Source organism: Mytilus edulis, chromosome 5 (genome assembly GCF_963676685.1).
Source record: "Mytilus edulis chromosome 5, xbMytEdul2.2, whole genome shotgun sequence".
In the NCBI taxonomy this organism is placed as follows: domain Eukaryota; kingdom Metazoa; phylum Mollusca; class Bivalvia; order Mytilida; family Mytilidae; genus Mytilus; species Mytilus edulis.
Genome location: NC_092348.1, coordinates 39,875,567 through 39,894,307, shown reverse-complemented (window position 1 = coordinate 39,894,307; position 18,741 = coordinate 39,875,567). Strand labels below are relative to the sequence as shown.

Below are 18,741 nucleotides of genomic sequence, written 5' to 3'. Positions count from 1 at the left end.
TAAATCTGCATTCAACAAAGATTATAAACCAGGCATTCAATGTACTTAATACCTTTGATTTCTGAAACACCCAGGTTTCCAACAAAGGCTGGTCTATTTATATATAAAGGTTTCCAACAAAGGCTGGTCTATTTATATATAAAGGTTTCCAACAAAGGCTGGTCTATTTATATATAAAGGTTTCCAACAAAGGCTGGTCTATTTATATATAAAGGTTTCCAACAAAGGCTGGTCTATTTATATATAAAGGTTTCCAACAAAGGCTGGTCTATTTATATATAAAGGTTTCTCAGTCAAGAATTTAGTCTATAGATACTTCACAACAAATTAGAGTTATAAGTGTTGTACAATTATTTGCCTATTCATACATTATTTCTTGCCAAGTTTTCTAACAAATACATCCATGTGGCCTAAGTTTGTTTGAGATATTGCTGTTTTTTACAATGAGATTATTAAGCAACTTCTGCCATTTTTTTCCAAGATATTTTACCCATTATCTACCAAAGAATTCCATGCTAACTGGTTGAACTTGTAATGTGTTATCTATCGCTCAACGTGCAAGGCCTAACTTTGACTTTGAGAAGAAAAACAGCAATTACAGTGCTGATCTATTGTTTTGTGTTTTTCAAATCTACTTTTTGATATTAAAAATTAGATTCCACTTTTTTCTGTCATTTCTTTTGTACAGATTAATTATATGGATATTTGAGAATGGTTTATACATACCTGTATATTCAGGGAAACAAATTGTCAATGATGATTTCTTAATCTTTTCTTCAAAGAGATCTTTCTTGTTAAGAAATAATATAATAGATGTGTCGGTAAACCATTTGTTGTTACAAATAGAATCAAACAGTTTTAGACTTTCTTGCATTCGATTCTGGAAAAGAAACAAAACACAGTTTAATGCTAGACAAAATACAGTTTAGTGATAGACAAAACACAAAAATATCTTTTCAAACATGTTAGCAGTACTGATTAACAGTCACCATTTTCAGACAGAGTCAAAAACACCTGTAGCATGCATGCAACTAAGTCTAACTTAAGTACTATTAAAGAATCAAGTCACATTCCTATGAACAAAATAAGTTTATGCTTTGTGATGCATTAATTTATCTGTCATCAATGAGCCTGTCTTACTTGACTCAGCTCTTTATGCAAAACATTTCTTTGTAAATGAAGCAATGTTCTAATCATACAAAAGATTGACACATGCAAGATGTTTTAATTGAGTTTGCAATGCACGAGGCAAAAATGAACATTTCTGTGGGAGTTTCTTGCAATGAAATTTTAAAAAATCTTTAAAATAGTAAGTTTATATGCATTTGTTCACTTAAATTCATGAAACACCTGTTGTTTAAGAATGTTTTGCTTCATAAAATCATATTGGATGCATTTCAAACATGTCTGAAGGTTGTCTTGAAACGAAAAAAAAAATTCTGTTGGAATCAAAATAAGTGGTTTCATGTCATGCTCTTTTAACATAGGAAGCATATCTTTTTTCAATTTTTTACTTTTGTGTAAAGATTTTTTTTAAATATTCTCTAAATTCTTTGGACTCTGCCATGGGGAATTGACATTTTGAAAATAAGTAAGTGAATAGATGAGCATCATTGATTTAAAAGAATTAACTTACTGTAGTTTCATCTTCATGTAGTACTTGGTCGTATTCACTCATTGCTACACAAAATATAATGGCTGTTACATCTTCAAAACAATGTATCCATTTCTTCCTTTCTGATCTCTGTCCTCCTACATCAAATAATCTGTAAAAGGGAAAAGAAACTTATACAAATATGTTTATTTCCTCCAAAACAGCCTGGTCCTTCTACCATGACATCATCAAACCAGTACATGTGTTGAGTGTATGTGGAAGAGTGAGAGAGAAAAACAGATACTGTAAATACGCCTTTCAGAATCTAAAGGACTATGGGTAATCTCATTGTTCATACGCAAAAATGAGAATAACGTTATGTCATTAGTTGAATTTCCATTTTTAGAACGTTTTAAAAAAAATCACAATGTTTTGGTGCGAGCTTTTGAAAATATTACCCAGAATGCATTAGATTCTGAAATGGTAAGTTCGAAATTATTGCATGAATCTATTATTGAATTCTTTTTGAAAAATGATCAAATAATGCTAGATCAATTATTTCTATTTCAGGAAAATCTGCATACAGATATATGTACATATACCACAATGCAACCTTTCATTATTGGGCACCTCACCCAGTTGCATGATTTGTATTAAAAAAAATCTTGCAACAATTTCTAAATTTACAGTACACAGAATTACTTAAGAGTGTCATCCAGTACTCCATATGTGTAATTATTAAGTGTAAGCTGTCAACTTGCCTTCAAGCTGTGGACCTGAATTCAAATAGAATATGTTAGGCTTAAATGTTTGAATCAATGTAATTCATTGTTTATCATATTGTGAATGGCTGTAAAAAAAAACTCTGAAAATTGAAATTGGACCAAAAGCATATTTGTTCTTCTCCAATACATGTATTTCAAAAACTGTACTGCCAAAGAACTAAATTTCTATCAAATTTAGTAGGCAAATCACATTATTTTACTTAAATGCAACATTCAGGTAAAATTGCAGGCCCCAGGAGCCTACAGCGATAGACTGACCTAAATTTCTTCGCTGGGCTTAACAATTAATGTCATCCAAGTTATGAACACAGACAATGATCAATATTAATAATGCAACATTGTAAAACCCTTGACAAAAAGATAAGAATAATTTTCAGAAAGATAGATTCCCCAGAGATATAGCTCAGAGGTTTGAACAAAAACCAACGATGATGTCATCAACAAAAATCGATTTCATTATCGTATTTTCCCGAAAAAATTCAATAAATTATAAGATAACTAATACATTGTAATATATTCCGATAAATTGATGTTAAAATACATCACATGTTCAAATAACCAGTTGATGTATATCAATATTTTATTGGTCATTTCTAATTATGCCTGACGAATTACTGTTTGCCATGGAAATCTATTTATACGAAAAATCAATTATGATATTACAAAAATTTGTATAAACAGGAAGGCACTTGTTACTAAGAATTCTATATCTTCACACAGACTTTGATGAAAACAGTCAGAAGGAAATTAAGATAGATATTTTTGCAAATAATACACGCAATAAAAAATGTACTTTACAAAAATTTGAAATACTTTGAATTTAATAAACTATTTTTGAAGGTATTGCAGACAAATGTTCATTTACCTCCATGGTTGTAATACTTCAGATGAAGTCATACCTACTTCAACCTAACCCCAAATATAAGATAAAACTCTTATGTGTGAGTTTGATAGACTACGGTATTTAAACATTATCCTGTGTGAAAGATAGAATGTTACAATTAGATCACATAACAAGAGCAACAAAAATATCCTTATTATAATTTTTAACACATTTCCTTAAATATGCTAAAAAAACTTGTGCCCTTTGTTGTTGGATTGCTGTCATAACATTGTACCCCATGCTAAAGGTCTATCATACACCTAACACTTAAATCTTAAAGAAAAACTACAAAAAAATTTTTTTCTCCCAAGTTTTCATGTATCTTGTATACTATGGATAAGAAAATGAACCCACATTCCTGTAAAATCAACATAATATAAACCCTAGATCTTCTCTGGGGGGTTTCTTTCTGAAATATACCCAATTATCTTCTTCTATTTCTTATTATTTTGCTGACCACATTTATATTTGACAATCTTACAATAGTTCTAAGAGTAATGGAATAATAGTATGAATATTTTACAACATGGTTCTATGCTACTTATTTTCATCAGTTTTGGAGTTTTTATTGCCCTCATAAGCATGTATAAAAACCAGGAGGGCGCCACCATATATAAAATACTTACTTGAAATTTAAATTCTTAAATGAAAAGTGTACTTCTACTATTCCAGTTGTCTTTACTCTAGTTCGTAATATGTCTTGTTCTGTTGGCATATAATCTTTAGCTCCTAAACGATCTAAATCATCTAAAAAGCTGGAAAAAACAAAGTTGAAAGTTCATGATTATATCAAAGAATAGCCTTAATTTTGAACCTGAAATTACAGAAAATTTATATTAAAAGAATTACATGTTTGTCATGTTGTCACTTTTTAGTGGGTCTCATTGGGGTCTAAGCGTGACACGGGATTGCCGATTTTTAGTAAAGGTGACACTTGAAAGTCAAATCATTATGCCGTGAAAACGGGAAATAAGTCTAGCGGGACACAGGAAATTACCAAAATATGAGAATTGCTTACGTACATAGTGTAAGCTGGATACAAGAATCTGACAAAACAGTAAGCGGGATCCGGGATCAGAACCCCCCAATGAGACCCCTTTCTATAATGTGAGTCTAATAAGCAAATTGAACCTTTTAAATCAGAAACAAGAGTGCACACGCTGAAATGTCTCGCCTTCTATAATAATCATTGATATTATGTTGATAGTCCTAAGTATAAAGCTAAGCTTTATTACAACTGTCACATAAGCTTAACATTAACCAAGATAACTAAACAAAGACCAATGAACCTTGAAAATGAGGTCAAGGTCAGATGAACCAGGCAGACATGTACATCTAACAATGCTTCTATACAACATACATAGTTGACACATTACTTGTAGTTTAAGAAAAATAGACCAAAACACAAAAACTAAACACTGTGCAATGAACCGTGAAAATGAGGTCGCGGTCAAATAAAACCTGTGTGACTGACATAAAGATCATAAAATATTTCCATACACCAAATATAGTTGACCTATGGCATATAGTATTAGATAAAAAGACCAAAACTCAAAAACTTAACTTTGACCACTGAACCATGAAAATGAGGTGAAGGTCACATGACATCTGCCCGCTAGACATGTACACTTCACAATCATTCCATACAACAAATATAGTAGACCTATTGCATATAGTATGAGAAAAACAGACCAAAACACAAAAATTTAACTATAACCACTGAACCATGAAAATGAGGTCAAGGTCAGATGACACCTGCCAGTTGGACATGTACACCTTACAGTCCTTCCATATACTGAATATACTAGCCATATTGCTTATAGTATCTGAGATATGGACTTGACCACCAAAACTTAACCTTGTTCACTGATCCATGAAATGAGGTCGAGGGCAAGTGAAAACTGTCTGACAGACATGAGGACCTTGCAAGGTACGCACATATCAAATATAGTTATCCTATTACTTATAATAAGAGAGAATTCAACATTACAAAAAATTTGAACTTTTTTTTCAAGTGGTCACTGAACCATGAAAATGAGGTCAAGGACATTGGACATGTGACTGACGGAAACTTCGTAACATGAAGCATCTATATACAAAGTATGAAGCATCCAGGTCTTCCACCTTCTAAAATATAAAGCTTTAAAGAAGTGAGCTAACGCCGCCGCCGTAGCCGCCGCCGCCGCCGCCGCCGTAGCCGCCGCCGCCGCCGGATCACTATCCCTATGTCGAGCTTTCTGCAACAAAAGTTGCAGGCTCGACAAAAATCACTCCTTGATCCTCTGTAGTGTTACCTATGCACTTTGAAGCTCAATACAAAGGTCACCTTGTCTTATATTGCAGTGACAACCAAATGTTCACATGTTTCTCCTTTGGTTATTATGGATACATGTAATTGTCTAAATGGCTTACATAACTCTGAAGCTTAGGCAACATTACAGTTAAATTTTAGCTGGCTATGCAACAAGGTTTAAGCCGCCATTTTCTACACAAGCAAATGCCTGTACCAAGTCAGGAACATGACAGTTGTTTTCCCTTCATTTGAAGTGTTTGAGCTTTAGATTTTGCCATTTGTTATAAGGGACTTTGAATTTTGAATTTTGCTTGGAGTTTGGTATTTTTGTTAATTTTACTTTTCAACATTTTCCAATAGCAATTTGGTGGGAGAAGGTAATACTTTCTTTAAAAAAGCTCTTATTAAAATAAAACAAAATTGGAATAGTTGCAAGAAATTATGTAAAAGATTTAGGTGTTTCAAATGGTAGACTTATGCAACCATCAGGCGGGATAATCAATCAGTATTTCATTCACTAACTGTTGAAAGGGAGACAATTAGTTTTTTGTTGGGGTTCGTGTTATTTATTTTTTAGATTTCTATGTTGTGTCATGTGTGCTGTTGTTTGTTTGTCTTTTTTCATTTTTAGCCATGGCGTTGTCAGTTTGTTTTAGATTTATGAGTTTGACTGTCCCTTTGGTATCTTTCGTCCCTTTTTTACTGTAGATAGAACAAATGCATATTTTTTAACATTTTATTTGATAGAATATCAAATGCCTTATTTCAAATTCTAGATATAATTTCCAACATTTCTATCCATGAAAACTATTGTACTATCAAGAAATAATGATTACAATTCACCAATCATTGTTTTTTGGGTGCAGTGAGGAAGGGGATAAGGAACATCTTTGAATTTGACATCTTAAGGCTAAACAGACTTATACATGCATCAAATCAGGAACAGTTGTCGCTATTTTTGAATTGATACTTTGTCAAAAATAAAATAATTAACAATTCTAATATCTCATAGATAATATAGTATTATGTAAAAACAACAAAGACTGCGTAATTTTCAATATTCTGCGTAAAACATTGGCTGCCTACACAAATATCAGAGCAAACTCCTATTGGGTTTCAGTTCACCAATCCCAAAGTGACCAGATATTTATTATTCTGTTCTTAAATAATTTTGTTTTCTGAAACTGCACATCTTCTTATATGCATCAAATTAAACTGTTTAATTATTGTAATGATATACTCCTCTGTACATTAAGTGGGTGGAAGAATGGGTCGAATATCATATAGTCTGCAACCAGGCAGGTCATAAATAAACATGATTAAGAATGGTTTTAATATCCAATATGCAGAAGTATACAAATTCATTCCCATCAATAATTTATTAGACTTCTGTCCTGAACAGGAAGTGTTCAAAATTCACATCAGCTCTCATTGTAAGATCAAGAAAGGGGATGTTCTAGAGGTTGGACTCCCTCTTTTCTTTGGATTATTTTAAAAATAATGTATAAATAGTGAAAAAATTAAGCTAGAATTGTGACCTTTTTTCAAAGGTTCCACTTTTAAATACAGCCGATTCATAAACCACGCCTTTTTAGGGGAGATAACTATAGATATTCATAGATATTTCGTTTTGTGTACATGATGAATGATCTCCATGTTTCATTTTGTAGCGACACATCTTGGGAATTTTACCAGTATAAATACTGTTGGATAGCAGACAAATTGAGTTCTGAGGAAGACTCAAAAGTAAAGAGAGGGTTAGCACAGAATTTTTACAGACATGACAGAAGTGCCATAAACTAGTATAAATTTTAAGATATGTCTAAGGTGCACATCGTCTCCTTCTGGGAATCATAAGAATGTACACCATTCATTTATCTTCCATTGCTGAATGTCTTGATCAGTTGGGGTCTATCTAACATACCATAGTCACAAAACCGTTTATTTGTTTGGTGTAATTATGTTTATCTGATTGTACATCTTAGAATCAGTAATCAACATATTGAGTGTGAAATCTACCTTCAAATCTTTGGAGGAGAAATACATGAATAATTGTATGTACTTTTTGGCACACATATCTTCTTAAAGCAGCTTGAACTTTGATATTTATAGCAAAGCGATAGAAGTTCTATTTGAACAGTGCATATTTTTAGTAGAGAAAATGACTCATGATGTTTTCCTGTATCTCTAATGGGGGAATTGATTAGTAAACAAGTTATAAATACGGTAATTAAATCAATAATTGCATTTGTGTATAATCTTTGGTCTGTATGAAGTAAAATATTATTTTTTAATAAATATGTGGGCAGAATATTGGTTATGTATTCATGGAGCATAAATAAGTTTACTCTTGGGATTATTAAATATAATTCCATCTAATGTGATTGTTCTGAGCTACCTGCAGTTTCTGGCATGCATCATAAAGGGGGCGGGAGTTTACTAACCTATTTGTGAAAACTGCTGACTTTGCATAATTTGCAGGTATTAGAATTAATAAGCCATATGTTTATTGATAGTATTTCCCACATATATATATAAACATTTATGTTCAATATGATGCTTTTTAACAGTTATTCAACATCAGTTTAATCTACTTTTAGATTGATTGGTGGATCCAGGAGGGGTATCCAGGTGTTGGACCCCCCCCCTCCCCCCTTTATTTTTTTTATTACAATTACATTTCATGGTTACATCCAATTTCATGGTTACCCCTTTTTTCCCTTCTCAAAATGGCTGGACCCATGCCTGAATTTGCTTACAATTGTCACCCCATATATATCTTTATTGTTTATCATTTGTAAATGACATCCACACATATTGCAATTTGACCGATCCTTCCAATATGAAATCCTATCATGGGAAATGAAACAAGAATTTTTTTCCATTTTTGTCGAGCCTTCGACTTTAGTCGAAAAAGCGAGACTAAGCGATCCTACATTCCGTCGTCGTCGGTGTCGTCGTCGGCGGCGTCCACAAATATTCACTCTGTGATTAAAGTTTTTGAAATTTTAATAACTTTCTTAAACTATACTGCATTTCTACCAAACTTGGACAGAAGCTTGTTTATGATCATAAGATAGTATCCAGAAGTAAATTTTTTTAAAATAAAATTCCATTTTTTCCGTATTTTACTTATAAATGGACTTAGTTTTTTCTGCGGGGAAACATTACATTCACTCTGTGGTTAAAGTTTTTAAAGTTTTAATAACGTTCTTAAACTATCCTTGGTTTGTACCAAACTTGGACAGAAGCTTGTTTATGATCATAAGATAGTATCCAGAAGTAAATTTTGTAAAAAAATAAATCCATTTTTTCCGTATTTTACTTTTAAATGGACTTAGTTTTTCTGCGGGGAAACATTACATTCACTCTGTGGTTTAAGTTTTTAAAATTTTAATAACTTTCTTAAACTATCCTGGGTTTGTACCAAACTTGGACAGAAGCTTATTTATGATCATAAGATAGTATCCAGAAGTAAATTTTGTAAAAAGATAACTCCATTTTTTTCTGTATTTTACTTTTAAATGGACTTAGATTTTCTTCCAGTTAACATTACATACAGTCTGCAGTTCAAGTTTTCAAAACATTTATTAGATTCATTAACTATCCTAAATTTTTACCAAACTTGGACAGAAGCTTCTTACAATCATAAGATAGTATCAAGAGGAATATTTTTATTGATTTTTTTCCTTATTTTTGTTGAGCCTGCGATTTACAGCAAAAGTAGGCGAGACACTGGGTTCCGCGGAACCCTTACAAATTTTTTTTTCTAGTAGTTTTAACCTTATATGGTAATATATTGTCTGGCAATTGTCATATTTATAATGAGGCTGAGAAACAGTTACACCATTGTACACTGTGAGGTCTGTTAATATTTTGAATTTTCAAGGCGTGGCAGCACTTCATATAAAATTTAGCACAATAACAAGTACATGGTCAAACTAAATATTTTAAGATGAACTATGAGCTTTTTCTCACTAGTTATACCCTAATTCAATTTTGTTTGACTAAAATGGGACAGAAATTTCTAAAAAATGCAAGTTTTTAAGTAAACAGGAAGTTGGATATCAAAGGACCTGAAAGTGTCATAGCATAACTAGATGAAATTTGTTAACATTTATATATATCAAAAAGCTACAACTTGTAACTAGTCGGAGATTTCTCTAGATATCCATGCTCTTAAATGTGTAATGGATGGACAGACAGACAGACAGAAAGCCAGTAAACTGGGACAGGGACACAATTACAATTAGCTTACTACTGGACAAACATGAAATTTGTTAAGTTTTAAAGTAATGAGAGGGGTGAGAATGGTAGATCAACTGTTGTATCACCAGCCTGTCAACCCAATGTTGGGGAGGTGTGGTCCAACTAAGCATAACACCCCAATTTAGAATTCTAAGTATGGGAAAACATGAAGTACAGGGAAGGTATTTTGACAGATCCAAAATATGCAATCATGTTACATCACTGTTGAGGTACTGATAAAATATGAAAGTCATTCTGTTCAGTAATATTACAGAAATGTGCTAACACATTACTTCTCATCACTGTCAAGCTGTTAATCAAATATGAAGTAATTATGTAATGGAGTTTCTGAGGAAAGTGTGAGAAAAATATCTGTTGGACAAATGGACAGATGAAATAACAGACAGACAAATGGAATGACAGACAATGTGATTGCAATATAACCCCATGCATAAAGAATTATTATTAGGTCATTATATGGTTATTATAAGGCCAAATAAAAATATATTTGTGGTTCCAGTTATCCTACCCATCCTACTTATATTGTTAATAATAGCTTACGAAAAAGATGAATTTTGTCATTTTTCATTAGGCAATGTTTAAGTCAGAATGTTGCTCCCATAGACTCAATGTAAAAAGAAACATAAAATAAAAAAATCCCTGATGTAACTGGAACCACACATACTATTTAATTTGGCCTAAGTTAAGAAGAAAAGTCAATGAACTAAAGCTGGTACTGTAAATTCAGATATGATGCATTTTTTGTAAAATGGACAAAAATGTGAGATTTATTATTGCAATTTAATGAAAAGCTGCTTGTAGATGTATATATCAGATATGAGGGCAGAATGCAAGTTCTTATCATTGCATAACTCAACCATTCACATTTTTCCCATTGATTAAACCTCCTAATAATTTCTGGATTTACAGTACAGTGTAACCTGTCTTATCCCACACCTGCTTATTCCAACATCCAACTTTAAACGATACATTTTCATGGTACCAAAATATTCCTATCCTTGCAGAAAAAAACCTGAGTATTCTGACACTCTGATTAATATGACATTTTTTTCTGGTCTCCCAGTGTGTTGGATAACACAGGTTACACTGTAATTTGTACTTGTTGTTTACTTTGATGGTACTTCACTAACAAATTTTTGACTGTAAAAACTTACTATTTTGCTGAATCATTTAATTGGTATTCATTTGATCTCCCAAAACATTCTTGTACACCAGTGTCTGCCCATAATCTTTTCATGGCAGCTAGAAGTTCCTCTGAAAATGGTTCAGTATCTTCCATACGTGCTATCACATCTAAAACTAACTTTGCATCAGACTGAAAAAGGAAAATGTAAAAACTAATATATATTGTTGTTTAGGGTTAGTTACGTGCTTGATTGATATATTTTTTTCACAATTTAGGGAGTTGTGAGTTCAATAGACCTCTATTAAATAATAGAGGCTTCTTCTTTAAACCCTCTTTTATTGTACAATATAAAAAAGAAGATGTGGTATGATTGCCAATGAGACAACTATCCACAAAAGACCAAAATGACACAGACATTAACAACTATAGGTCACCGTACGGCCTTCAACAATGAGCAAAGCCCATACTGCAGTCAGCTATAAAAGGCCCCGATAAGACAATGTTAAACAATTCAAATGAGAAAACTAACGGCCTTATTCATTTTTTTTCAATTCAACCAAATCACCAAAATGTATGCCTCAAAAGGTACACCTTTAACTTTTATTGGCACTTTTGGAAGAAACACAAAATTAGGTTTCTGATATATTTTATACTTCCTTTGTTTTTTTTCTGGGGGAGGTGGAGGGGAGGGTTCCCTTTATTTTGTCAACTACAGTTGTCACTGTTTTCAAACATTTTGTCTGACTCAACTCTTTTTCTTTATAAAGATGGGAGAGATGGCCGATTTTGAATTAATTATGGTTTATAATGGTTTTTTTTTGTTTTTTTTTATTGACTGACCCACTTATTTAAACTGTCTAGCCTATAAAAATTCCACTGACAGCTTAGGAGGTTTAACCACAAATTTGAGATTTGTTATAGACTTGAAGGATTAGGCTGAACAGGTGTTGTCTAGATCTGTAAATCTTATATTTTCCATCATAAAAAGAAGAACCATCTATAGGTGTGAGACTTTATATGCCAATCCAAGTTACTTAATTATGTTAATCAATTTTGTTAATTACAGTTTTCACTTTTTTATTTTTTATTTTGACTAACCCAACTCATATTGCCAATTGCCCTTAAGCTTTTCTTATATCTAAAGTGCAGATGTGGTGGTTCATTTAGAGTTAATTTGGTTTATTAAAGTGTGCTGGTTTTTGCTTTTTGTTTTTTTTGGGAGGGGCCTTTTTTTTTTTACCTCCTTATACAGAATAGCCTAAAAAATACATGTAACAGCTTAGGATAAAGTACATAATTGAGATTTGTTTTTACACCTGAAGAGTTATGTCACACAGGTGTTGTCCAAGAACAAAGTCTGTAAACCTGATATTTTTATTATAGAAAGAAGAACCATTTATGGGTGTGACTTTAATAGCCAATCAAATCAAACCAGTGATCAGTTCATTGTTGGTCCACATAAATTTCAAAACCATCACTTTTAACATATCTATGAGCTAAAATCTTCATTTCCATATTAAAAGAATTAATATGAAGTTATTTTATAGAAAGATTAATTAAAACATCCTCAACAATGTATTAACCAGACCAGCTCTCAAAACCTGTAAAAAATTATGACAGACTGAAATTTTCAGTTGAAAAAAAAATAAGAATAACTCTACTAAATCTTAATTAAAACATGACTTCAATATTTCTCTGCTATTTCACAAGATGCAACATATTTCGGTAAATAGATCCATAGCAATATATCCGGTTTAATTCTAACTAAATTGAATAACCAGATGCTCCGCAGGGCGCAGCTTTATACGACCGCAGTGGTTGAACCCTGAACGGTTGGGGCAAGTATGGACACAACATTCAAGCTGGATTCAGCTCTAAATTTGGATTGTGATTAAATAGTTGACACAGCATAGGTTTCGGACACAGAATGAATGTGGTCTAATGAACTTAAAATATTTTTTTTGCCTTTGAGCAATTCACTATGCTGTTGAATATTAATCCTCTCAAAAAAATGTTTGAAGAAATTTTCTTTTTATTTATGAAATCTGAAATGAGAAAAATTTAACCCCCCCCCCCCCTTTTTTTCACATCCCCCTTTCCCTTTTTCCAAAACTGATCTCAATTCAAATTTCTAATGGAGTTTGCAACAATAACTAATCATTTAAATACATCATAAAATATTAAAATGTAACAAAAGGTGCTTGTTATCACTGAATGGTAAAGATTGTTTTAATTTATCAGTTGGTAGTAAAAGTGAATATACATTGTATATTGTATAAAACAATGATTTAAGTTGATTCAACTATTATTCTGGACAAAGAAAGATAACTCCAATCAATTGAAAATTTCTTGCTATTGCACAATATTGTGCAATTAAATATTTCTTGCTATTGCGCAATACTGTGCAATTGAAAATATTTGCTATTGCACAATATTGTGCAATTGAAGATTTCTTGCTATTGCGCAATACTGTGCAATTAAAAATTTCTTGCTATTGCACAATACTGTGCAATTGAAGATTTCTTGTTATTGCTGCATACTGTGCAATTGAAAATTTCTTGCTATTGCACAATACTTAATATAATAATTTTGGATCCGGATTTGAACCAACTTGAAAACTGGGCCCATAATCAAAAATATAAGTACATGTTTAGATTCAGCATATCAAAAAAGCCCAAGAATTCAATTTTTGTTAAAATCAAACTTAGTTTAATTTTGGACCCTTTGGACTTTAATGTAGACCAATTTGAAAAAAAGGACTAAAATTAAGAATCTAAATACACAGTTAGATTTGGCATATCAAAGAACCCCAATTATTCAATTTTTGATGAAATCAAACAAAGTTTAATTTTGGACCCCGATTTGGACCAACTTGAAAACTGGGCCAATAATCAAAAATCTAAGTACATTTTTAGATTCAGCATATCAAAGAACCCCAAGGATTCAATTTTTGTCAAAATCAAACTAAGTTTAATTTTGGACCCTTTGGACCTTAACTCTTTACCGTTCCTATGACCCGAATTCGGGTCATAAGCACTTTTTTGTGTAAAATTTGGATTCAAACCTTAAGTTCTCTGTCATTTGACTATCAACAGATTTCACCAAGGGCTTAAATGAAACCTGTGAGTTTCAGCTACACGTTAAAACGCCAGTTGTGTATTTTTGGGTTGATCTTTATGGTAAAATAAAGCAATTAAACTATCAACGTTTTTAAAAAAATCAGCTAAAATTTAACATAAAAAACTGTAGAATTGTGTAAATCTTGAATTATCAAATCATAGTGTTTGGTTTCTATAAACCGCAACAATCGGTTCATTATGGATTTTTTTCTTTCAGTTATGTGTTGGGCTTTATAAAATGTAGGTTCAATAAGCTTTCCTATTATTAATTTCTACGAAAAACGAATACAAACAGTGAACATTGTCAACATGTCAGTAACTTTCAGCAACTATTTCTTAGAATTTCTGCCCATACCAGTAAAAACGTGCATATTGTGGTTCCAGAGGCCAAATAGTATAAATAAAATGCATTTCTTACTACTTGTGTTACTTGGTTTTGACATTAAATCATTAGTACCCCCCCCCCCTTTCCACCCTCTCCCCTATTTTCCCCTGGTTTACACACCATTCCACATGGTGTGTTCTTTTAAAAATGTAAAAAATGCAGTTTTTACGTCTTTCTAAGTTCCTTATTGTAATGTAATATTTGTATGTTAATGGTCAACTTAAAAATAAATATCATAAACAACATTGAAAATAAGTATGAATTTAATCCAATTTAACCGTCTGCTTCCGTAGCTGAGGGGATGCATCTAAGGCTAGTAATCAAGCGATCCGGGTTCGCATCCCGTAAGGGTGAATGTACGGTTGAAAAAAACCAATACCAATATTAAATATCTTGACTTGACTTTAATTTAATTCTAATTTCAAATTGAAAATGCTTTTTTCCTTGTGACAAAGTTGATTGTCTGTCTTTTGGCTATAGTCGTTTATAGAATAATAGAGACATACATGTTCAGATAATCTATTACAAATTGGTAACTAAGGGATGCTGAGGCTGCCAGACTTTTGTTTTTTTGTCTTTTAAATGATTGTAGGGATAAACGTGTAGATGCACTTCAGTTGCACAGTTTAGCTACGTTTTTTACCCAGAAAGCTCAAAAATAGCAATTTTGACCCAAATCACCACATAGCATGTTTGGCTATAAAAATTGCTGTTTCTAACACAAATAGACCGTTGAGGGTTCTTTTTCGTGGAGATGTTATTCCTGACATTGTATTTGAATGCTCAGCTGATACTATTTCCATAAATAAACTTCAAAAAAGGCCATTTTGAATCGAAATTTGACAATTTTCCGATTTTTTTGTTGTTGTCACGTGACATTGGACTGATTATCACGTGACCAATATGATAAAAAAAAATATAAAAAACCTGTCATTAATATTACTGAAAAACTATTTTCTATAAAAAGTCTTAGTTGATAAGTCTACTAACAGTAATAAGAAAGTTGTGAATGATTGAAATTTGATCGTTCCTCTGCGTCAAAAATAGTGCAATTTTTGCCGAATGGTAAAGAGTTAATGTAGACCAATTTGAAAACGGGACCAAAAATTAAGAATCTACATACACAGTTAGATTCAGCATATCAAAGAACCCCAATTATTCAATTTTTGATGAAATCAAACAAAGTTCAATTTTGGACCCTTTGGGCCCCTTATTCCTAAACTGTTGGGACCAAAACTCCCAAAATCAAACCCAACCTTCCTTTAGTGGTCATAAACCTTGTGTTTAGATTTCATAGATTTCTATTTACTTATACTAAAGTTATGGTGCGAAAACCAAGAATAATGCATTGCTTACTTGGGCCCCTTTTTGGCCCCTAATTCCTAAACTGTTCAGACCTCAACTCCCAAGATCAATCCCAACCTTCCTTTTGTGGTCATAAACCTTGTGTTTAAATTTCATTGATTTCTATTTACTTATACTAAAGTTATTGTGCAAAAAAACCAAGAATAATGCTTATTTGGGCCCTTTTTGGGCCCCTAATTCCTAAACTGTTTGAACCAAAACTCCCAAAATCAATCCCAACCTTCCTTTTGTGGTCATAAACCTTGTGTCAAAATTTCATAGATTTCTATTTACTTAAACTAAAGTTATAGTGCGAAAACCAAGAAAATGCTTATTTGGGCCCTTTTTGGCCCCTAATTCCTAAAATGTTGGGACCAAAACTCCCAAAATCAATCCCAACCTTCCTTTTGTGGTCATAAACCTTGTGTTAAAATTTCATAGATTTCTATTCACTTTTACTAAAGTTAGAGTGCGAAAACTAAAAGTATTCGGACGACGACGACGACGACGACGACGCAGACGACGACGCCAACGTGATAGCAATATACGACGAAAAATTAAAATTTTTGCGGTCGTATAAAAATACCTTAAAGCAAGCAACATTTTTATTCAATTTAGCTTAATGAAAATCTTACATGACAATAATACTTATAAATAATAGCTTAAATGATGAATGAAGCTATCGCCAAACTAATGACCGATTCTATTAATTATCGAAACACTAAACTAATGACTAGTTCTATTAATTATCAGAACAAAACTAATAATCTTCTATTATGTTTTCACATGTTATCATCAAAATATACAGAGACTTGTTCACCTGAGTTTGATTTTTTTCTCAATGTGTAGTGGTTGCTATGGCAACAAAGTTGTCAATTTTCCCCACTGCAGAAGGAGGCATTGATTTTATAGTATTGGCTGTTATATTCTGTTGTGTATGGTTAACCTGCATATTGTTCAAAATTTTCCCATTAAAATTATTCTCAATATCTCGTAATTAAATGTTTACTGATTTGTAATGTGAAATGGAAGTGAGTACTAACTATATTTGTTTAAAGGAAAACTATATCTAGATTATACTTTTCATACTATAATTATAAACTCATTATTTGACCATATAATATTTACTTTTCTAAAAAAAATATTAATTTTTTGACATTATATACCAATTTGTAGATCAAAAGACAAAAGTACCTTAACATTTAATTTGTTCTTTACCAGAAAACATACATTAAACCTATTATCAAACTAAACTTGACATTTTTTTCCAATAATTTTTATCCTCCCACTTTGAGAGGGTTGTGGTCATGATAAAAAAGATAAAAGAATATTCTTAGGTCTAGTTTTAAAATATACTGACACAATTATCATTAAACCCCCTCATTATTTGAACCCAGATCAAAATCTTCTAAAAGATTTAAAATGTTACATATTGAAAAAATTCAAATGGTGGGAAAAGTGTTAAGAGTAATCCTTCTTAAAATAAAATACATCATATTTGAGTAGAATATTCTCTATATCACTTCTTAAATTTCTTGTAAGCCTCAAGTTACGACCTCAAATAGATATATGAAAACTGAAGTATTTTAAAGGCTTTAAAGAGGATAATAATAATACTACTTAAAGTAAATACATCCTTTCCTTTATATAAATATAGTCTGATAACATTGTGACCTAAAAACATAAATTAATACCAAAAGAATGTATTATGAATGACGCAGTCAACATTTTTCTAGGAATTGAAAAATTAAAATTTTGAAACATTTCTACTGCCTGATAGCATTACAGTCAGCACTAGCATTAATAAACTCATAATACATGTAGATAACAGTCTAAAAATTGTGTATGCCAGACATATATTTCGTCTAAAAAACACTCATCAGTGACACTTGAATCAAAAGAATTTAATAACTTGACCTTTGTTTTGTGGTAAAAAGCATTGTGTATACTGTCCGGTAAGTTTCACAAAATTGGTGGAGGCAAACTTAGGTTAGAGAAAGGAAATGTAAAATTCAGCAATTTTTCCATTAATTGCAAAGAAGCATAACTCTAAAACAGTAAAAGTGACACAACTAAAATCTGAGTTTTGTGGTCATATAAGCATTGTGTATAAGTTTCATAACATTTGGTTAAGGCAAACTAAAGTTAAAGAACAGAAACCAATTTCAGGACAAACAGATTTACAAATAGACAAGGGTCAAACTTAATGCCCCCTTCACTAAGGCGGGAACATAAAAAGTTAAAAGGCCAAATAAAGTATGAAGTATGAAGACCATTTATGACCCAAATTTCCAAAAGGTTCTACCACATCTAATATATACTACATGTACTCTATTCCGGGGTACAAAAGGTTCTACCACATCTAATATATACTACATGTACTCTATTCCGGGGTACAAAAGGTTCTACCACATCTAATATATACTACATGTACTCTATTCCGGGGTACAAAAGGTTCTACCACAGCTAATATATACTACATGTACTCTATTCCGGGGTACAAAAGGTTCTACCACAGCTAATATATACTACATGTACTCTATTCCGGGGTACAAAAGGTTCTACCACATCTAATATATACTACATGTACTCTATTCCGGGGTACAAAAGGTTCTACCACATCTAATATATACTACATGTACTCTATTCCGGGGTACAAAAGGTTCTACCACATCTAATATATACTACATGTACTCTATTCCGGGGTACAAAATCCCAAGTATTTCCAAAAATTTCAAGTTATGTAAACTGTAAATTTGTGAAAATTAAATAAACCTTACCAAACTCAAATCTTATACTTTATCTTCGAAAAACTAACAGATTTGAAAAGGAAAAACAGAAATTTCATTAGTAGACACAGAGGCGGATCCAGCCATTTAAAAAAAGGGAGGGGGGGGGGGGGGGGGGGGGGGGGGGGGGGGGGTGTCCCAACCCAGGCCAAAG

General features: G+C 32.1%; 1 protein-coding gene across 4 annotated transcripts in view; it reads right to left on the bottom strand.

Annotated features, from left to right (window-relative positions):
* LOC139523659 (guanine nucleotide-binding protein G(o) subunit alpha) overlaps positions 1–18,741 on the bottom strand; it is a 43,675-nt gene that overhangs the window by 3,152 nt on the left and 21,782 nt on the right. For all 4 annotated transcript variants that reach the window (XM_071317842.1, XM_071317844.1, XM_071317845.1 and 1 more), the window contains 4 exons: positions 10,979–11,139; positions 3,889–4,017; positions 1,637–1,766; positions 727–880 (listed from right to left, as the gene is read on the bottom strand). In XM_071317842.1, coding sequence (XP_071173943.1) covers positions 727–880; positions 1,637–1,766; positions 3,889–4,017; positions 10,979–11,139 — 574 coding nt within the window. The remainder of the gene's footprint in view (positions 1–726; positions 881–1,636; positions 1,767–3,888; positions 4,018–10,978; positions 11,140–18,741) is intronic.